The following is a 23,711-nucleotide window of genomic DNA, read 5'->3' on the forward strand; positions in this document are numbered from 1 at the left end:
TTGGGAATTATAGGCCAGTATAAGGCATGATCTATTATATGAGATCCAGTCTGGTTTTAGAGCTGCATATTCTACTGACACCTGTCTCATTCACCTCTTCGACTATGTGCGTCTGAATTTTGATCAAGGCAATTATGTTGGTATGCTACTACTTGACCTGCAAAAAGCATTTGATACTGTGAACCTCACTATTTTGAGTGCATGGGTTTTAGTAACTCAGCACTCATATGGTTCACAGACACAAGTCTGTGATGTTGAGGGGACCTTCTCTGATCCACAGAGTATAACATGCAGGGTGCCCCAAGGTTCAATCCTGGGGCCCCTGTTATTTTTAGTATATATAAATTACATATCAGCTGCGGTACGATGCAAGTTGCTATTATATGCTGATGATTCTGCTTTACTTGTCCCAGGGTGTAATGTAAAAGACATTGAAAATACTCTTGGCCTAGAGCTTGAGTCTGTCAACCAGTGGCTAGTAGACAATACGCTCTCTATGCATCTGGGCAAGACTGAATCAATATTGTTTGGTACAAAAAGGAAGTTGGCAAAATCAAATATTTTAAAGGTGATGTGTAATGGATCTGAAATTGTATCTAAATCAAGTGTCACATATTTGTATATATATATATATATATATATATATAAATCACTTACAGGTGAATCCATTGCAGCCAAAGTTTTAGCCAAGTGCTGCAAAACAATGTTATTCTGGGGAGCTTATTTCCCGGTGTCCTTATGTGTTTCTTTTGCCCAGCATGTTTCTTTGGATTAGGGTGGCACCTAAATCATGATTACAGCTGTCCTGGTGGTCCTGCCCCATGCCCTGCTATGCCCTGTTACACCCTGCTACACTCTGCGGTGCACTGCAGTGCCCTTCTACGTCCTTCTACATCCTGCTACTTCCTGCTATGCTCTGCTGTGCCCTGCTACATCCTGTAACGCCCTGCAGTGCCCTGCTATGCCATGAACTACTACAAATACTATTTCTGGTCATTGTTCCATTATCTTTATTATGACTATTATTGCCATTGTTCATCACACCCCCAACCGGCACAGTCTGTACCAAGAGCCTGGGTCGGTCCAAGGTTTCTTCCTAAAAGGGAGTTTTTCCTCGCCACTGTCACACTAAATGCTTGCTCTTGGGGGAATTACTAGAATTGTTGGGTCTTTGTAAATTATAGAGCGTGGTCTAGACCTCCTCTATCTGTAAAGTGTCCTGAGATAACTCTCGTTATGATTTGATACTATAAATAAAATTGAATTGAATTGAATATAGGTAGGGAGGAGTTTACAACAGCTGGTCTACTACCCATACATCTAAGAGTAGAACAATTTAAGCTGAACCATATATTTAACATTGTTAATGGTCATGCCCCCAAATATTTATGCTCTAATGTAACCATGGTCCACACGCAGCATAGTCATAATACTAGGGTCAGCAGCCGCTCCTGCATAGTTCCTAGAGCTAATAATGCAAGTAAAAATTCTTTCTTTTACACTGGTATCATGGCATGGAATAGTTTGCCTACTGCTACAAAACTCATATCATTATGAGGGATTTTTAAAAGACAGGTCAAGCAGCTTTTATGGAACAAGGTGAATATTTATTGATAAATTGGATAGTTTTTACAGCATTTTTGTTTGTTATTTATTGTTCTTTTTAGTATGATTTTGTCTGCTTCTTGTCTATTGTTTCCTGTGTGTAACACCAAGGACCGTGCTGGAAATAAGTATTTTACTTTAGCATGTCATCCTTTGGATTACTGTTTTATTGTTTTGATCCAGAAATCAATCAATCAATCAATCAATCAATCAATCAACCTGAATCCTTCAGACCCAATGAAAGGCAGTAATCCACCCTTGGCAAGCTAACAGGTCTTGATCAAAATCACTTATCAAATAAAGCAGGGAAAATTGTGCGAAAAATGCACTGACAAAATTAAAGTAGCAAACTTCAGTGACTTGAAACATGTTACCGTGACTACAATAATGTGAACAATGCAGCCCTGAGACAAATGGTAACATATCGTATATCATACAAAAGAAAAAAAAAAAAAAGAACTTTGCGCGGATAAAACAGCTGGCAGTTTACCAAAACATCCTGACACCAGTGCATGTGCTGTCAGTGATTACAATATGAGCCTGTTGGAAGATGCATTTTAGCCACATACACATAATTTCATCCACAGACTAAAAGTGTTTATTACACGGCTTGGTGGAATTCAACAGCAATTCTTGATAACAGACCGTTGACCGTTGCCATGCATAGCAGAGCGTTGCCATGGACGCAGGTCTGATCACTCTAGAGGACAGCTATCAATCCGCTGAATAAGTCCGGTTAATTTGTCAGCTGTGGCAAAAAATGGGGAAAAGTGAAGCAACTCCTGTCCTCTAATCCAGGTAACGGCAGCAGATCTGGTGAGCGCCTATCGCTACATCTTTATATACAGTCTATGATCACTACGCACTAACTTCAGCAGTAGGGACAATAACGTTAAATAATTACATTGCAACGTCGTGTTTACAGGTGTGTCAACTGCAGCGGCTGTGCTGCAGTTGACACACATACATAAATAAATATTCCCAACGAAGTCCCATTCAGCTTGTCTCACTTCACCACCAACAGAAATGTTCAGTTAAAATGTGAATTACAGCAGCTGATAGCCCGCTAGCTCACTTACCAACACCTCAGCTAATGTTGTGTCAACTCGCAGTGATTAAAACAGCAGCTGGGTTAATCAATTTGTCCACCTAGCTAGTGATAGCAGTGCAGCACCCCCTCACAGCCCAACTCATAAAATGTACGGCTACTACCACAGCCCGTAAGGGAGGGCAAAATGCTTGCTGGACCGGTGGCTTTTTACCAGAAATGTATTCGCTGCAGAAGGGGGAGATACTGTGGTGTTGAGTGACAGACGGAGGGTTGCAAATAAACAGCTACAGAGTTTACGTTGCTATGGACGCAGGATTCCAACCGTTGAGACGGAACAGACTATTTTCTTTATTGGAAGCAATACTATTGTTTTTAAATCAATAAAATCCTTTTTAAATCAATATGTTGTGTGAAATTATTGATTTATTTGGTAAGTAGTTGGTAATAAGCGGGATAATGAGGAGCGAGGCGGTCGTTATAGCGAATACAACCCCGTCAGGCTTATTCCTGATCCCCCTGTCGGGGTTGTATTCACTGTAACGACCGCCTCGCTCTACATTATACTGTACTGAACTGTGACTCAGGACATTCTGGTTTACATGTCAATCTCTGTGATTAGTGAAGCACACAAGCCTTTAATAGCTTGAGAATGCATCAATAACCTCGGTGATTAATTTAAGAGATTTATACCCTAAGTCGAGTGTGTTCAAACATAAACAAAACCAGCGTGCCTACAGGGTTGTTAACATTGATTCAGTCTAAATAATTTAGCAGAAACATGGTACCTCTCTAATGCAGATGGAGAAATACATTTATGATAAGAACAAGTATCGTAAGGAAAAACTAAACTCTTATTTTACTTTACATGGCATCACAGTCCAGGGAAAGGGAAATAAATCGGCTCAAAAGCATGGACCTGAGTCTGGGTTATCCAGGTTATTCACAAGATCCTCTTCACCTATTTAAATATTCTTTCTAAAGCGCCCACCTGCAGCTCTAATGCTCAGTGTGTTGGTAAGATGGCCACAAGCAAATGCTGTCCGCTATGCCTGAGCTGTGAATGGGAAGATGAGTAGTACTTAACAATGATGGGTGAGCTTCCCACACACACTGAGAGCACTTGCACCCCTCCTACGTTCAAGTAGTCTAACACACATGCAGACACACACATTAGACAGGGTGACAGGTATCGTCACTCATATGTAGCTCCGTACCAAGCACCCATGCTTGAAGTTCTGAGATAATTTTTTTATTGGTGACTTTTAAAATGAAAAACCTTCCTCCACAGTGACGCGGGGCATGGTCTGGCTAGTCCACACAGCATTCCTGGATGGGAGAAAAATGTGCTCTGGTTTATTGGCATTTCTTTAAACCAATCGCAATCGTCTTGGGCGGCGCTAAGCCCCAGACTGAGCTTATAAACATATCGCAAAAGGCTGAGGCACTTACGAAAGACACACAGAGATTTTTTGCGTTAGATGAAAGAAAATATCAGTAGAAAACTACACTTTAAATTGTAACTGTTGGGTGCCTGGGTAGCTCACCTGGTAGAGCAGGCACCCATATACAGAGGCTCAGTCCTTGATGCAGTGGCTGCAGGTTCAATTCCAACCTGTGGCTCTTTGCTGCATGTCATTCTCTTATCTTTCTATGTTTGCTTTTATGGTGTTGTGATAATCTGGTATAACAGGCGTTGGAAGCATAATCAAAATATCTAAAAGAAGCGCCGTCACACCTGTCTGATGATGAATCCCAGGGTGGCATGAGGGCATTCTCTTGTTGCACCAATGAGTATTGGGCAGCAGAGATAATTGGCGTATAGGAAATAATTGAGAAATTGTAGGGTGAGAAAGACAATCGAATATAAAAAGTACAGAAAAGGAAAGGAGCTGAAGACAGACAGAAGGATGAACGGAAGAGAAAGAGGGAAGGACAGAATAGAAATAGAAATGAAAATCACTCACTTGGAGCAGAGCCTTCTTAATTACCCTCCCCACATCCTGTCTCCACTCGGGTATGTCGGGGTTGAACTCGTCCAGATTAGGTGAGAAAGATAAAAGTAGCGATTTGAAGAATTCTGTTGAGGAGAGTCGAGGGAGAATCAGCCATTAGTTCACTTGGATCCGAGGGCATTATTCTCAGGGAGCTGCGCCAACTGTCATTTTGCTCAAGTTGAGTTTCAGGTAGTTAACACTTGATGAAAAGAAAAGGGTTTCTCACATCCCCTGCACTTCCCCTTGGCCAAATGTACCAGATGCACTCCTAGATAATTAGAAAATGTCACAGCTTTATGCCAAGCCATCCGCTGGTAATAAATCATTGTATTTCACAGATACTTGCTGCCGGATTACTTCCTTTTCAATGAAGACATATTCTGTAGAGGTTATAACAGTAATGAGATTTATTTAACTCAAGTAGGAGCCATTTTCTTTTTAAAAACACGGCAGTCAGAACATCACAGTACAAGTATCTGACTAATAGTATGTATCCTGAAATATTAAGGTAAGAGTAAGCTAGATATCTGAGCCAGTCCTGCTCAAAGAGCCCGCTGTGAGCTGCCAGGAGCTCTGGGTCTCAGAGACAACAGACGTTCACATGTAGGCTGCATGAGGGTTTAGTATTAATTCCCTCTCTCTTTGAGACACATGACCAAATGGTAAAATACAAAGAACAACTTCTGGCTCTATTTCGGTGCTGTAGTTCAGTGGTTCCCAACCTTTTTTCCTTGGCGCCCCCCCTACTTATGTCTAAGAAAAGCTGAGTCCCCACCCCGAAACCAAAGTTGAGGTAACTCTCGAGATAGAGCCTTACTTTCTTTTTTGACACGGAAAAACGAGGATGCTAGCAGCTAGCAGCTGACCTGATGACAGCAGCTAGCAGCCAGCAGCTAGCTGCTAGCAGCTGACCTGATGACAGCAGCTAGCAGCCAGCAGCTAGCAGCTAGCAGCTGACCTGATGACAGCAGCTAGCAGCTAGCAGCTAGCAGCTGACCTGATGACAGCAAGGTCCCAGGTTAAGAGGTCCCGGAGGTTTGGCCTACTAAGGAGCCTGCCTACAATTTTAATCGAGAACAAAAATACATAGTTTTTATACAGACTTTTGTTTACATTATATATTCTAGTGTATTATCATCATTTGTTTAACATGTGCAAATATTATTTTTTACCTCATCATCAAACCAGATAAAGACTTGCACCCCCCCTGTGATCTTTGCCGCCCCCCTGAGGGGTCCCCGGACCCCAGGTTGGGAACCACTGCTGTAGTTAACGTTTTGATCACTTGTCAGCTACAGCTGTCAAGGTTGCTAGGCGACAGCAGCGGCGCTTTGACGCAAACAGGAAATGCTCTACAGACCAGACCGTCTCATTTCAGAGACCACTTGGTTCAGCCTGCGTGGGCTTGGAAGGCTGTGGCCGAGGTAGACTTTGAAGGCTGCAGCTGAATTGGGACATAGCTTACGTCTTCTTACACACTGCTGATCTGCCTGGTGCGTTCCATACAGAGGCTGAAGGGTCATTTTTGCATCGTATCTGACCAAGCCTCAGTATTTTACGAGTTGGGAGTGAGAACGAGTTGGTCTTTCAGACTAGTGAACAGAAAACATTTATTTTACTACACTTTGTCTATTTGTGTCCATAGATTTCACCAAAGGTTAGCATTAGATGCCTAATTTGCATATTTAAACAATACAAATTGCAATACAAAAACAATTGTCTTAATGTAAGTAATCAACTGGGGAAGTTTCATGTTGATATTTGTTAGCTGAGTAATAAAAAAAGATATATTTAAAATCCCCTCTGTAAAAACCTTTGACTCTAATATGTCAACAAAATGAAACAAGAATTTTTGAACCTGGCTTTATCCAATGTTCAGATTTCTCTTCTGGAAATGTATGCAAATTAGCACTTACAAGACAATGCTTACTTTGCATATTTAAACATAACATTTCAAAAAACTTGGGGAACTGGGGAAGCTTCATGGTGATATCTGTTTTCCCAGTCATTCACCTGCAGTGTCTCCCCTTAAAGAAGGAAAAGATGCCAGCAGTTAGCTCCAGGACACAATCAGAAAACAAACACTGACCTTTGACTGCTATGGTCTTGGTGTCCTGCAGTATGGCGTTGGCTGCAGCAACCTGGACTGTGATAGTGTGCATTCCGTCCATGGAGAAGGTGTGTGAAATACTCCCGTCCAATGTTATCACGGGCTGTAAGTGCAAAAAGGTACAAAATAATGTCACACTTCTCAATCACGTGGACCATGCTTTATTCACCAGAGATTTTCGGTTATCTTGCCTTCATCAGGGTGGTGTCCGAGGTTGACTCCGGTTTCTTAATATGCAGTCTAGCCATTAGGGGTGTGACTTATAGATTATCAAAATTTTATTTGTTTGAAAGTAACATGTTTGGTTAATGTAGGGGTATGTTAAGGTCAACTGTAGATCTACTTGAAAATGAGTTTGGTTATCTATGTATTAATATAGCATTAATATTTGAAACCCCTATTTTCCTATGTTTGTGTCTAAGTGACTGATGGGAACAACAATCTTTGACATTGGTCCAGTATTAAGTGCGATCTCTGCAGTCAGCAGCGGTGAAACAAGCTACAATGTAAAAGCAGACAAGTGTCTGACAACATTATGGAAAGGATTTCTAAGGAGGTCGACCTTTCTGTTAATGAGTAAGATTCTTTTTTTAAACAAACATCATCTGTGAAATTGCGTTTGCTAAACCCACCAGACTCCATGTAAATAAACAGTAATTTTAGCATCGAAAATTACACTTCATTCAAAGTCGATAGAAACTAAATTAAACTATGAAAAATGTTCCAACCATCACAACTCTAGGTGCGTCCGCAAAATAGCCTTGGGAAAGAACCCAAGAACTGGACTTTTGGTCCAACATGTGCACATAGGTAGGCAAGCTCTGGAATTAAAATGGCTCTCAAATGTGTGATGAGAATTTTACTAAAAAAAGATAAATATAATTTGATTGTCGGTTCTAGCTCGGAGGATGTTTCCCGAATCGACCAGAGTTTAGAATGCCAGCACAAAGAAACTAGAAGGTGAGGGACATTATATAGTATATAGACTACTTTGGTCCAGACTGAAAATATGAAAATTTCAGTCAATTACCAGGTGTAATTACGTGCTGATAATGGCTTTTATATACATTTCAATTGCACCGATAAAAGCCAACATACAGTAGAATTCAAAAGAAACTGAAATGTGTATTAATGAGCCTTGCCCTGGAAGAATTACCTCAGTATTGTTGCCTAGCCACCAGAAGTAAGTAACGGTCCGTGGGTGGCTGGGTAAGACCACTGCTGTGATGTTCACCTCCTTGTTCTTTATGACTACGAAGGGAGCGAGAAGCTGGACATGCTCCACTGGACCTGAAAAAGACACAGCACAGAGGAGCTGATATTAGGCATGGCTACTCCTAATGAGGCTCACTTCAGAGTGGGCTTTTCATTCAAATAAGAAAAAGACAATTGGTAAATCCCAATCACATGGGGTGTGAAACTTGTTTCAGGGAGAGGAAATACTCCAAACACCATCACTTTTATATGACAGGTTAGTGTGCTCAGGTTTCCTCCCACAGTCCAAAGACCTGCATCTCAGGTGAAATGATAAATAATCCAAAGGTGTGAATGTGAGTGTGACTGTATTTTTCTGTGTGTTAGCTCTGTGATAAACTGGTGACATTTTGCCTAGTGCATTCTGGGATAGGGTCCACCCCATACCCTGAACAGAGTAAGTGAATAATGGTAAATGTATTGAACTTACATAGCACTTTTCTACCTTACGCTGGGTTTCCAAAGGCATACTCTATATCAGTCTTGAGCAGCGGATTCCAAGCAGAATTGTGTCACCACAACATGGCGAAGACGGTGTACTCACAAGGAATACCAACTGCCTGGCCAACCCTCTGCCAAGCTAGTAGTTTTCTATTAACACCCGTGATTCATACAGAGATGTATCACAAAGTATAGGAAAATCCCTTATTATGTTGATTAACTGTTTCTCCATTTTCCTGCTTTTTTTCTTTTAATTTGCTCAGAATTTTAAATATAGCGTGTGTGTGTGTGTGTGTGTGTATACACGGGAGAAAATATTGGAGTCACATTCGCAGGTCTGCCCTCTCAACTCATAGTCAACTTTTGGGGAACAGGCATAGCAGTGAACACGCGGAAGCTTTTGCCCTTGTCAGAGGACATGTTCATACTGCCGTTCTCATTGGAAATGAATTGAATCGAATCAGTCTGTGAGAACCAATCGTTAAAGGAAAAAGTGCTTTACAATTGGCCTCTTATTCTTCCATTCACACACACACACACACACACACACACACACACACACACACACACACATCACAAGCAGCTTCGGGTTCAGTGGTCAATGTGGCTTTGGTTAAATAATTAAAAAGTAATCATGTCCTAGCCTGATAATAAGTGAACTGCTTTTTCATTTTCCTTCATTGATTCAGCCTGACATTATGTTCAGGTTACCACACACTTATACATATACCTATTCATAGACAGTATGTACAAATGACAGATGAGTTTAACCGTTTCATTTATTTTATTTTATTTATCTCGAACAATCAACAATGTTGCAAGACAAAACGACAACAAAAAACTAAAACTAAATTTTAAAACCATAAAATAAAACACAATTAGATTTTAACAAAATAAAAATATAAAAGGGATTAGTTCGAGAAGGAGCAGGCAGCTTATTTGGTCCTGCCAAATTTCCTGCCTGATTTCACAAAATCAAATTGATACAAAGTAAGTAGATATGCAAATACAGCATACACTTTTTTCAGTCTTACAATAACTTAAAACAGTACAACATTATACAACAATACCTTTATATTACAATTCCGTTCCTGTATTTCGGTCTATTCATCTCTGTATTGGTCAAGTAATGATGTCTTTAAACTATTTTTGAACTGAATGATATTATGGCTCTGTTTGATGTCATTGTTCAGTCCATTCCATAAGGTCACATCACAAACTGAAACGCATATGCTTTTAACAGCAGTTAACAAGAGGTTGTTTGAACATACAATGACCTCTTAGATGATATCCTCCGTCTCTTTCATTAAACATTGAGTGTATGTTACAAGGTACATTATTTTCTTTAACTTTAAACATAAATTGTGCAGTTTTGAATGTAACAATGTCCATACATTTCAGCAAATGTGAATTAAATAACAGATTGGTGTGCTCATAATACCTGGTGTGATTTATTAACCTGATTGCTCTTTTTTGCAATGTGCAATATTTTGTAAGTTGCTTTTGTAGGTATTTCCCCAGACTTCTACACAATATAACATATATGGTAAAATAAGTGTGCAGTACAGAGTATGTAATGTATTTTGGTTCAGTATTTTGTTTGCTCAATATACCAATACTCCTGGCTATCTTCATGCACAGATATTCAAGTACAACACCCAGAAATTTATTTTCATACTCTTTCAATTGATTCGTTATCAATTACTATTTTAACATCTGTATTTATAGTGCGATTGCCAAATATGAATTTAGTTTTGTTCAAGTTTAAAGATAACTTATTTGAATCGAACCAGAGTTTTAATGTATTTATTTCATTAGTGACTATTTCCAGCATCTGCTGCAAGTTATCCCCACAACAAAAAGTATTTGTGTTATCTGCAAAAACAGTAAATTTTAGAACATTTGATCATTTACAAATGTTATTTAAGTAAAGGATAAACAATTTGGGGCCGAAAACTGACCCCTGTGGAACGCCACAGGAAATGCTACGGGTCACTGACCGGTGATTACCCAAATGAACAAACGGTCTCCTGTTTTCAATACAGATTTTATCCAGTTAAAGGCCACACCTCTTCTGCCGTACCTTTCCTTTTTTTTTAACAGGATTTCGTGATCAACAGTATCAAAAGCTTTTTTCAGATTAATGAAAATCGCCACTGCATAGTTGTTATTTTCAATACAATTTGTTAATCTTTCAAATAACTCAATGAGTACCATAGACGTTGATCTACCGGATCTAAATCCATACTGACTGTCCATTAGTAAATTGTTTTTATCAATGAAATTATCTAGCCTTTTGACAAATAGTTTTTTGAGTATTTTTGAGAACTGAGAAAGCAGGGATATTGGTCTATAGTTATTAAAAATATGCTAGTCACCAGATTTATACAATATTTAGCTACTTTCATCTTATCAGGAAATACTCTCAACACTAAATTGTTTCTTCGGTTCTTATTCTCCGGAATTTGATCTCATTGTACTCCCTTTTCCCACCATAATTACAGTCATGAATCACAAAGATTGGCAGGTGGTCACTTATGTCATTAATATTCCACTTACAGAGTTGCTTTCCATATTGTTTGTGAAGATATTATATATCAGAGTGGCACCATTACATGTTATTCTGGTTGGAATTGTGATTGTTGGAAAGACTCAAACTATACAGTGTTTCAATAAACTCTTCCGTCAATTTGTGTTTGTTGGGATTCAGTAGGTCAATGCTGAAATCCCCACATATATGGTTGACTTTATGCTTTACTTTATTAAACATTTTTTAAATTTTTTCTGTGAATATTTTAACATTGGATCCTGGTTTCCTATACTATATACCTATACATAATTCAATTGAGATACACTCCATTAAATCATCAATGACTACTGTCATGTTGTCGACAACCTTGTAAATGAGACCTTTGTCAACAAAAAGCGCCGCCCCCCCCCCTCCTTCATAAGTGCTTACTCTATTCACATAGTTAAATTCATATCTCTGTAACTCAAAATCCATGCCCCTATAGGCATTAATCCATGTTTCTGATATGGCTATAATATTAAAGGGTTTCTTGAACTGTCCTACATATTCCTTTATATTCTGGAAGTTTGAATACAGACTTCTGCTGTTAAAATGAATGATAGATATCCCATAATCAATTTTAATATTATTATTGAACTGATGCTCTGTGTAATAGCTACAGTTGTTATTTATGTTAACATAAAAGTTATTTTCTGGATCAATATTCTGTTCAAAATCTTACTCAGTGTCAGTGGTCAGTGTCAGAACAACTAGAAAAATTAAAACTAGTCATATTGTTAGACATGACACAAAACTAAAGCTTTACCAATGGAAAAATAAAATAATAAGAAAGCTACATGATCCAACTCCTAGGCATTTGATCTAGTTAGTTTCAAACTTGACGAGCTGCTCAATGCTTCTCATACACAGAACTTTAGCCTGCTCTGGTGGGCCATTCAGTTTAACAAACACCTTGCAGTTGGAGGACCAGGTAGCTTGAATCTTCCCTTGTTTCTTCAAGAACCTTTCATTTCTTGCAATATCTGCATTTGTCTTGGTTAGATGCTCATTGATATAAACATGTGTACCCTTCAATTTGCGGCCCTGTCTGAGCAGGTCAATTTTCCTGTTAGGAAAGCGGACAATGACATTGTGATTGTCTTTCTGGTTTCTTGTTAGAATGTGGCATGCCTCAATATTGTGTCTGTTTATGGAGATATTTTTGTCATTAAGGAAAGCTGTTACCTGAACCTCAGTTGAATCATCATGGTCTGCGCTCTCGACTCGCACATCCACATTCAGAGCATGAGCGTAAGACCGTGGTTTAATCTTCAATCCAGTTATCAAGACATCATTCATTCGAGTGTATTGCTCCAAGTCAGATACACGAGCTTCCAAGGAGTTAACCTTGAGCTGCTGTTCCTCATTCAACTTCTTGAGTTCTGTGATTTCATTCATAAGATTTATTATAGTATGCTGTTGTTTGGCTATGGTCGCCAATTCCTCAACCATCATGTTCATGGCTGTTTTTAGCTCCTCTATGTCTTTTTTTAATTTCTTTTGTGACCATCTTGTTACCTTAAGCCCAGTTGGAACACTGAGCTGCTTAGGCCTTGTTGTAGCTGGCTGCTCCTGAATCCCCGGCCTGGTGTCTGCTGGCTGCCCTTGGATCCTAGGCCTGGTGGTAGCCTGCCGCTCCCGGATCCTGGTTCCGGTGTAAGACGGTAGGTCCTTGACCACGGGCCTGGTGGTGGATGGCAATACCTGGGTCCAGGACCGAATGTCCCGAGCCTTCAATCCACCGCCGACAACCACAGCTTGGTTGTCGGACAGCTAGCCGGCCCGGCTAGCCGCTAGCTCCACAGCTAGCCACTAGCTTCGCAGCTAACTGATCTCTGTAACCGTAGCTGAGGGTTGAAAACAATGTCCAGTATTCCCCGTTCTCCTCTTCTGAACGACAAAGTTTCCTTTAGATCTAACAATAAACTCAATCTAAATTTGCAAAGCTGTATTTGTTTACATCCTCGTTTATGTGATAGCAGTTCTCTTCATCCCTGCCTTTGCTGATGCAGTGTCTCGTTCTTGGAGCGTTACCATAAAACCTCTCTCACAGTGAATAGCAATTCAATATGATGGATATGTGCCGTATGGACATTCTGTGGCATATTTTCTTCTCTTTTCATGCAACCTACGACTGCATTTCAGTCATTGAAGTCATGGAAATGGATTATTATGCGATTATATGTACTGTGTCGATATTTGACGTCTAGGGTCTGGCCATGTCACTCCCTACAAGGATAGCATGATAGCCTCAACCCTGGGGGAACGCAGACTCTACTATACTGTGTTCCCTCTGTCTGAGGTGCAGAGTGAAATGTCTAATATTAAAGGGGAGCTCCGATTTTATACATATAGTACATATATAAGTCTTTTTACAGTTCATGAGGAGTGCTACTGAAAAGCTATGTGAAAAAAAAAATATAGTTTTAATATATTTTATATATATTTTATTTATAGTCTAGTAAATGTCTTCAAGTGATGTCACTGGAGTCAGCACCGGTTGGTTCTGAAAAAATATTCTAGGAGTGTGAAAACACACCAGCTTACCAGACCTCTGTAGCCCATGACATTAGCCGTAAAACACCCAAATCTCTCGGTGGTCAAGTTGCATTGTGGGTAATGTACGCGTCAAGCTTTTTTTGTCGCTACTGTTTACATTCCTCCTGATGCAAATTCAGGGGAACGCACTACCGTTGTTCTTTTGTTTTCTTGTTTTCTTGTGTAGCATTAAAGGGACTACAACTGCATTTTGTTGTGCACACCTGTGTACAATGGCAATAAATAAACCTTGAGCCGTGTGGCTCTCATTAACATATCTCGCCATTTTTATGGGCACTTTTCTGTCATCATTGCTCATGCAAGTAGCTAGTTAGCTAACACGCTCTTGATGAGGTTGACTTTATAAAGGGCCGTCCACACACCAAAAAATATAACTATAAATATAAATAAAAATCGTTCTATGGGTAGCTCACCTGGTAAAGTGCGTGCCCATATATAGAGGTTTACTCCTTGACGCAGTGGTGGGTTCAACTCCGACCTGCAGCCCTTTGCTGCATGTCATTCCCTCTCTCTCTCCCCTTTCATGTCTTCAGCTGTCCGATATAAATAATTCCCTAAAATGCCCCCCAAAAAAAAACTCACTTTCAGAGCGGTTTGATGAACGATAGAAACACTGACAGCCAATCAAAATCCATCTGAACTTACAGGACATCATGTTCAAACTCTATATAATAATACATTTAAGTTTTGCAGATATGTTCAGTATGGATATTTTGAGCCTTTGCAGTTATGGTCATTAAAAACGTTTTTTCTCAAATGGTAACCCGGGAAATACTGCATTTCTGTGGCAATTTAGTAGTATACAAACGTCAATTTTTGGAGACATCATAGTCATTCCAGTTTATCCTGACTAATTATTTGCTGACACATTTGATTTATAGTCTCACCAAAATTCATCTCCGGCAACTGATCACTAAAGATCTGGCTTGAGTGATTCAAAATGACAGACGATCAAATGTTTTTCTGACTTTGTCGAGTGGTGATGTTATGTTAAAAGGTCCTTGTAGGTCTGTAACTATGGTGATGGCGACTAAAAATAGTCCCATTCCAACACTGAAAATACGTTGACGCCATCATGTATTTTTGACATGATACCTTCTGGGTAATGCTGCCAACCTCCCTACTAAGAACCTAATAGGAGCTGACAGGGGTCTAGGTTGCTTTACACTAATCTCAGGGATAAGGTTCCATGCCACGGACAGATGTAATACACTACTTTCCTTTGAAAAACTCCAACGAAAGGTTTTTGTAGTGCTGTGGTCTGGAGTGTTCCTCTCGACAAGGCTTCTGTTAGCTCTCATCCTCTTTAACCAGAACTAATCTTTATCCCCACTTTAAGATGCTCAGTTTGTGTGTGTGTGTGTGTGTGTGTGTGTGTGTGTGTGCATATGTGGGGGAGAGTCATTTGGTATTAAATATGCTCAGCCGAGAAATCATTGTAGAAGTTTTTGGCATATCCCCAGCTAGAATTCTTGCCGTTAGAAATTTATAAATACAGAACACACTGGCTGCCATGTGACGATGGCAAGAGGTTAAATTAAAATGGATTGAACCAATTGATGAAAGAGCAACTAACAAGACAAAGAGACGATTCAAAACATACTGAAAGAATCTTGTATAATTCCCTTGGGAACTTCAAATGATACACTATTTTATTACTGTCTGACGCTGGAAAGCATGACGCTCCAAGAATTTTTTTATGTGTGCTGTTGTGTTTTAATCTGCTCCACTTTAGAATAAGCCATTGTTCTGCCGTTGTATCTTCAGATAACAGGCAATTAGTCGCAGTGGCCTTACAGGCCCACTTCTCAGTCTCTGCCCACAGTGAAACATTGCATAAGCAAGTTTGTTATGACCTTTCTCCCAAAAGTTGTCTTGTGTTTATCACAGCTGCTATATTACATAATCCTGTGTATAGGTCAGTGCAGTTCACTTCAAATGGGTTTAGCATGGATCAACAGTGTGGCTGTCGTTCAGTGGAACATATTTTAGCACCTGGAGCTAGCAACATAACATATACAAATGAAAAGAAAACACATTGCAGCTTTAAGTTTAATGTTTGTCTTTTTCTTATGAACCATCGGGGCACCTTTTTCAGTTCTGAGTAGGGGTGTGACGAGACACGCAGCTCTCGAGACCAGACACCAGATGGGGTTCACGAGACGAGACGAGATTCTAACACTATTTTAAGGAAAACATGCCTTTGGTGTGGGAGACCTGGGTTCGATTTCCACTGCGATCATCATCAACCAATGTGTCCCTGAGCAAGACACTTAACTCCTAGTTGCTCCAGAGGCTTGCGACCTCTGACATATATAGCAACTGTAAGTCGCTTTGGATAAAAGCATCAGCTAAATGACATGTAATGTAATGTAATGTAAACTTCAATTAAGAGATATTACTGGAAAAAATAGTCTTTACTCAGAGAACCAAGGCTACAACGTAGGCAAGCGTTTCATTGCAGCAGTAAACAAGGAAGGAGGCTGCTCTTGTATTGATTTATGACCATTTTAAGACGAGGTGAGAACATTTCTCTTTGTTTAATATCATTAATAGTAAAGTTAGGTTTTGCTTTCTGCTTCCAACTCATTTAAAAAAAGACATAGTGTTTGTAGACTGCCATTTAAAAAGCCGGGAGTTTGCATTTTGTCTGTTGCCGTTTTGGTGTTTTGGAGCCGGAAGTGACCATATTTGGACAGAAGGGCGGAGGTGGGGAGGATGACGCATCTAAGCCAGTGTTGTGTATGGTTTCAACGATAAGGAGGGAAAGTGGCAGATTTTTAGCCCGTTGACATAAATCATCCAATGGAGTTCTGTGGTAAACGCTGACCTCCTCCACCGGCGCCATTCATCTGCATGTACTGCAGTACACAGAGCTGGTTAAAAATCGGCAGACTCTCCTTAAATTATAAGCTAATGCTAGCACTGGCTAGCTAGCTTTGGTTGACAAGGAGCTACTGAACGCAAAACAAGACATTTTTGGCGACCAAAATGTTTCAATTTAACTTTGATGATGTGAAAAGACACAGTGACAAGGTCAACGGTTACGAAAACATGGACAATACCCCAAAAAAAAGCCAGTAGCACCGTGCGTACATATTTTTAAATGATTTTGAAAGGTTGGGAAATCCGGATGAGCAGAACGAGTGTATCATCTCCCATCTCGAAATGCATTATACATGAATGGTCTGGTGACGTAATCTCTGAGTTGAGTGAGAGCGCTGTTTACAGCCAGACATTGTGACACATATGTTACTTTTCTCGGCATTGAGTGCTTTAATAAAGCGGTTATTGCGAGAACTTTACTCTTGTCTCCGACTAATAGTGGAAGATTACAGTGAGCATGTGTATACAGGACTGTGAATAAATGGATCGCCGAATCCAAAGTTATATAGCGCACTGAACATTTATCTTTAGCCCAGAAAATGCGTTTTTGCCCCTCAGTGGCTTATTTAGATATAGTTTTGTTGAAAATGTCACTACACATATGACATTATTTATATATTACGAAACAATAAAAGTGAGGCGACACAGGCTAATATTTCAATAATATAAAAACATGAAAACCAACTAGATTTGAACCTAAAACAGCATCACTTACATGTGACATGCAGGAAGAGAGTTGTGGTGTCAGAACCCAGCGTGTTGTCTGCCAACGCTGTGACACGGAATATTCCGGCAGACTTGTACACGTGTTTGATCCCCTCCTCGGTCCAGCTCAGGTTGGAGTAGGACACGGCTGTGCCATCGCCGAAATCCAGCTGGATGTTGGTGCGCATAGAGTCACCCTGAAACACAGCACAGCAGGGCCAAATTAAGATGCCGATAAACACTATGAGTTGTAGGGCTGGGATGATATGCTTTTGTCCAGATTTGATGCTTTCATGATACATGGGTGCCGATTTGATCTGTATTGCGATTTTTCATTTATTGCGATTCGATAGTATTGATTATTGTAATCTTCTTTTCGTTCTTTAACAAAAACAAAAGTTGAATAAAACACTTCTAGAGACAATATATGACGAGACATTTCTAAAAACTAATTGTTTTCTAAGAAGGATGTATATCACATGTCAGTCAGTCAGTCTGACATTTATTTCCTTTAGAAAGAAGAACATAATATGGATATTCTGCATTTTCTGCTTTTGCTCTGTTTAGCTGGAAACAGATATGATGTAGTCGCCGTCAGCGGTACTGTATCAACAGAAAATATTAAGGTGAATCATTGGTAAAAAAATAAACAAAAAATATTGATTCTAGGGAAAAGAATCAATTTAAAAAATCATTGTAAAAAAACTATACATACTGCATACATAATACATATGATTTTTTATTTTTTTTCCCCCTAATGCACTGACATGACATTTTCACGTCAAACCAGACGGAACCAGACGAATCTGCGAGCTCATGTTTGCCCATTGCCCATATTTAGCTAAAAATGAATGAACGCTGTACACTAAAATATTTTAAAATAGATTTCACTCTTACCATAACCAACAACAGTGGAAACATTATCACAATTTATTGCATAATGAAAAGCTAAATAGTCTTGCATAGCCAGACATTCCTCCACAGCGCTGCGGAGGAGGGTCTGGCTAGTCCACACAGCATTCTGGATGGGAGAAAAACGTGATATAGACTATATAGTCATGGATATAGACTATCATCAGAGCAAAATTCATGAAGCTCTTGGTTAAAGTCATAAAGGGTGAGCAGCTAATTTTTTATTTTTTTTTAACAAAGTTTTTATTGATTTTTCATTTCAACTTTTAACAATTTTCTCTCTTAACCTCTGTTGTACTCTAACAGCTAATAAACGAAAAGCCATGATACGCACAAATACATAAACAAACAAGAATTGCACCTCTGCTGTCTCAGTCCTTTCCCCTACCGGGGTTCACCACTTATTGAATGTTACATTATACAATTTAAGTTTAATTATCTCCCCTCTGTAGAAGCTCCCCTAAGTCTCTCTTTTTTTTATTTTTTTTTTATAAACTGGTCACATGGCTTCCAGATTTTCATACACCCCCAATTTGTTTTTAATATATATGTTAATCTCTCCATTGCCATACAATGCACCATATTCTTGATCCAAGCACCAATTGTAGGTGTCCCGACTTCCTTCCAGATAAGAGCTATAGTGCTTTTTGCCTGCAGTATAGCCAAATCAATACCTTTATATTCTTGGGATTTCAGATTCTGATTTGTTGGATATAGGTGCAGAAAAATCATCTTAAGCCCAGTTCAGACCAAAGATTCACGATGAGACGAGTTGAAACTTGCAAATTCTTGCAACGAGCTGGTCTGCAGCGTTCTGAAACCTGCCACCAATGAGACGAGACGGTGTATCATCTCCATAGCAACGACTCTTTGTACTTTCGTTCTAACTTCCGACTTTTAGACCTTTTTTTGTAGCTGGATATATCATTTGTTTCGTCTAAATATGAATGTGGATAACGTTAGTGATATTGAGATGGTTGCTACAGTTACATTTCTAGAGATGAATCAGCGAAAAAACATTTTATTTCTCTGATTCACTGCTTTGTTCTAACGCCGCTGGGCGCTCTCTCTCTTCAGTCTCTCTCTATCTCGCCTTACCATAAAACCTTACCGTGCTTTCGGGCGGGCGTTGAGGCTCGGTCTAAAACTCTGCCATTTCTACCAGCTGTTTGTAACATAAAAACAAAATGGATTATGGCTCATTTCATTTCTATAGTTTGTAGCTGACTGAACAGCTGAGTCGCAGCGAAACCATCAGCTGGTTTGAGTCGAGCTGAGATGGGCCGGTTGAGGCCGCTGAAACTTTTCCCTGCGACGTTCTACGGTTTTGTCTCGTTTGGTCTGAACTGGGCTTCAGGGTCAAGTGGAATGTTCACAGACAAGATGAACATGGTTTTATTGATCACCTCCCTCCAGAATGTTTTAACTTTGTCACACTCCCAGACACAGTGCATACATGTACCTTTAGCCTCACTGCATTTCAAACAAAGGTTGGGTATATTACTGTAGTTGAGCAGCTAATTTTACAGTTATACAGTTAATAAAATAGATGTAGTAGAACACAGTAATTTAAACCAATCCCTTTCAGGTGGAGAATCAAAAAGAATCAAAAAGAATGTAAGTCAGGTGAGAGACTTTTTTTTGAATACAATTCCAAAGTTGAAAAAATACAAATGAAAGCCATATCTGCACATAGTCCAGCACATCTATGCACACACACAACATTCACATGTTTAGCCATTGTAACATGTGAGAAGTGAATAAATGTAGTTTTCTAGTCAATCAGTATGATTCTTCTGTGTTTAAATGATACGCTGGCACTCTTTGCAAATGTATGTTAATTTTCATTTCTATATAATTATAGTCCTTAGATATAGTTAGGTAATCACAATTATTTTAATTACTCCTCATTCAGACTGAAAGTACTTCAGTCTTATGCAGGGAACAATTTGTTTTATAAAACAGGAGTTGGTGCTCTTTATTTAGCAGAAATTAAGCAAATACTGATTTGCAAAACAAACAGCTTAGTAAACATTTATAAATAAAATTGGGCAAAATCCTGCAACTTTGTTGGAGGAGTCCTTGTAGACAGCTGGTTTGTTTAGAAGTAAATCCATGAGTAAAATAATGATTACAGTCTTTGATTTATAAAGATCTGGCTGCGTGTCTGGAAATGTTTTCTATTATTTAATTCATGTTAAGATTAGAGACTGTGTCGCAAGAAAAAAACGCTCCCATACGTTGTTTTTTCAAGCAGAAAATACGACACGTGGCGCCTGGGGGGGGGCTCACCTGGTAGAGCGTGCGCCCCATGTACAGAGGCTCAGTCCTTGTTGCAGCGGCTGCGGGTTCGGTTGCGACCCACGGCCCTTTGCTGCATGTCATCCCCCTCTCTCTCCCACTTTCCTGATCTAATCTGTCCTATAAATAAAGGCAATAAAAGCCCAAAAAAATCTTAAATTACAACTCATCTTTACGTTTCTAGTGGCGGTGCCCTCTAGTGGTCGTAGTAGTTATGAGTTATGAGGCAAAGCAAAAAGTATACAAAGTATAAAAACCTTGGTTCCTCATAAGGAGGCAGGTTAGGGCGGTGGATGGGAGATGGGTTTGGGTACCATTTGAAAATAAAAGTGAACTTCAACTTTTTCTTACTTTCTGAATGTCATGTTCAGCGTCACGTTCGTAACCAGAAGTGAAGTAACATATGATTTTAACCCAAACCACTGTATTTTTCTTAACTTAACTAAGTAGTTTTGTGCGTAAAAATAACTAAACTGCCACCGTATTACAACGTTGATGGCATGTTTAAACCCTAACCCTAAAAAAAGCCTAAATAAGTTTATGGTTTCTGTATCAGAAAGGAGAGAGAATTTTGAAAATGTGTCAGTAAGAGTGAGCACATGTGCATCTGTGTTTAGGCACCCCACCCCACCATGTTTGACTTTGCATGGTGTGTGGGTCTTCAGCTGGCTGCACCGGTTCCTCTGGGAATCACATCTGGCACTATCTGAGGATCAGCACACACATCAGTGTTGTTGGCCCAGCTGTTACAGCGACCAAAACTGCGCTCATCCCCCCAGGCCTGCGAAGGCAAATTCCCAGCCTCCCCTTGGCACATTGTAGTGCAATGCTATTGGGATCTTCATTTGTAACACTGCATTTGCATGCGGGCTTCGCCAAAACGCACAATAAAACCAAAACAAATACACCTATTGTTCATTTTCTCTCTCCTGCTCTTTTGCTCCTTCCGTCTCACTACCTGAGTTAATTTCTTTGTGTGCTTCCGAGTGTGCAATAACAAGGGGGGTGGGGGGGGTTGGTTGATGCTCTTGGGGATATTTCATGTCACTCTGCCTGGAAAATGATATCTCTGATAAGTGTCTGGTGAGAATAGAGAACAGCTAAGAACAGGGCCTACCAGTGCAGGCATTGTTCAGAGCTGTAATGAGCTGGCATGCAAACAAGACTCCGTCTTGGTGGCGCCAATGTCACTCAGCTCTTCTCCGTGTCTGCTGTCCATTCTGTGTTCACGTTTGCTCTGTAAATCAGCCACAATGGGATTCACTTATCTGCATGAGACTGATGCTGACCAGTCTCTCTAAATGTCACCCTTTGTGTGCGTGTATCTCCCAGGGCTGAGCAGATCCAAACACAACATGGCTGGAGCCTTGGGGCTGGGACGTCGGTGTTGGTTCGCAATGAAAGCACTGTTGTAAGGGCTGGAAAGGGTTGGATATACACAAGGCCGGCATTTGCTCAGGTGCGTGTCGAACATGAAACCACAATATCAATGTGATGGGTGACAAAAGACACGGCAGCTGTGAATAAGTCTGCAAAGTAATTTTGGTTATTTAGACAGAGCATGAGTTTGGGTTGTTTCCCTGCACTGAAGGTTAATGTATGCACTGTAACATTTAGCTAACCGCAAGATTAGAAAGAATGTATTCTTTCTGTGACCCATGGGTGATCCATGGGTGAGAAAACAAAAGATTCTAACAATATTTATGAAAAAGAATAAAAATGCTTTGAATGAAATGCATTTACTTAAAGCTGCACTAATTCATTTCTTTTTTTTAATATATATATATTTTTTTTACAAAGATTCAAATGACATTGTGTAATGTGAAAGGTGTCATATATCAACCAACCCCTCAGCCCTAAGGAGCCTGTTAGCGTCTTTAGGTCAGTGTTTTGGAGTATATTGTTCAATTTTAATATTCAAATTGATTTTGCACATTTTGTTCAGAATGTAAGGTATAATCAGTTACTAACCAAACTGTCATACATTTGTAAGTTGGGAAATGGCTGTTCTGACCATCCTTTTATTTAAAAATCAAACAATAAATATTACAATATTTTTTTCATGAATTCAAATCTTTCTGGGAAGAAATGTTTGTTATACTAGAGGGCTCAATTTTTCATTTTGTCTAAGAACTGAAAATTGTATATAAATATCAAACTAATTCAAGTAAATACATAGTGTACAGTGATGGAGTACTCGAGTCCTGGACAACTAATGCAGCTTTAATATAACATTTTGACACATTCTTGATTTCCATCAAACATTAGTCTATATCCTTTGTGTTCCACTTCCGGGATTGCTCCAGTGCCGCAGGAAATTCCGCCAGATGCATGTATGTCCGTCCCCTTCCTCTGTCTCTGTGTTGGCGTTCTAACCTCTGGTGGATTTGTGAGGACTATGGTTAACTGCTCCTCAGATCTCTGCAGGGTAAATCCAGACAGCTAGCTAGACTATCTGTCCAATCGGAGTTTTCTGTTGCACAACTATTTTACAGACGCTCTATGCAGAGCTTAGCACCGCCCATGACGATTGTGATTGGTTTAAAGAAATGTCAATAAACCAGAGCACATTTTTCTCCCATCCCAGAATGCTAGGTGGACTAGCCAGACCTTCCTCCGCTCTGCAGTGTGTGGATGGTCTGGCAAAGTGAGACTAATCAAAGATGAATTGGACTATCTTTTTTTTAACCGGAATTTTTTTAACCGGAATGCTTACCACAAAAAAAGTATTCACTGTTTATGCCTCATGGGGAATAAGTGTAAAACCGTCTTTACTTCTATGTTTCTCTTGTTAACTAACTCTTGGGAACAGTCATGGCAAGTCTGTCTAATATTATGGCAACACAGTTTGAAAATGAGCACTGCGGTTAATATTCTAGGTTGGAATCCTCAGTGGTTGCGCCTGTCATGTTCGATCACAACGTTCGTTTGCAGAAGATTTCATCTAGCTTTTCCACTGGGGCAGAAATAAGTTTCACAAAAAGATGAACATGGGCAAGAACAACTATAAAACATTTTCTCCCAAATGTGACTAGAGTGTGAAACAGAGATGTGGCTGGTAAAAATTAAAACTGACAAAACTATTGTTAGGCAGCTCACAGGGAGATTATATTATGTGTGTGTCTTCTGAACTTCTACCCCATTTGGTGATTCTAGAACTGGGGGACGGGAACACCAAACTTTATCAAGCTGAACACTGTGACCAAAATAACGATAGACTGCATTGCAGTGCTTTACTAGCCTTAGTGACCACTCAAAGCACTTTACAATACAAGCCAGCATTCACCCATTCACACATTCATTCACACACTGGCGGCAGGTGCC

At 39.7% G+C, this 23,711-nt stretch overlaps 1 protein-coding gene across 1 annotated transcript in view; it reads right to left on the reverse strand.

Annotated features, from left to right (window-relative positions):
* The window catches only part of sorcs3a (sortilin related VPS10 domain containing receptor 3a), a 358,459-nt gene that overhangs the window by 24,950 nt on the left and 309,798 nt on the right, over positions 1-23,711 (reverse strand). The window contains exons 19-22 of the mRNA XM_078270418.1: positions 17,185-17,371; positions 7,917-8,050; positions 6,740-6,863; positions 4,621-4,733 (exon numbers count right to left, since the gene is read on the reverse strand). Of these exons, the coding sequence (XP_078126544.1) occupies positions 4,621-4,733; positions 6,740-6,863; positions 7,917-8,050; positions 17,185-17,371 (558 nt within the window). The remainder of the gene's footprint in view (positions 1-4,620; positions 4,734-6,739; positions 6,864-7,916; positions 8,051-17,184; positions 17,372-23,711) is intronic.

Source organism: Sander vitreus, chromosome 2 (assembly GCF_031162955.1).
Source record: "Sander vitreus isolate 19-12246 chromosome 2, sanVit1, whole genome shotgun sequence".
Classification (NCBI taxonomy): Eukaryota; Metazoa; Chordata; class Actinopteri; order Perciformes; family Percidae; genus Sander; species Sander vitreus.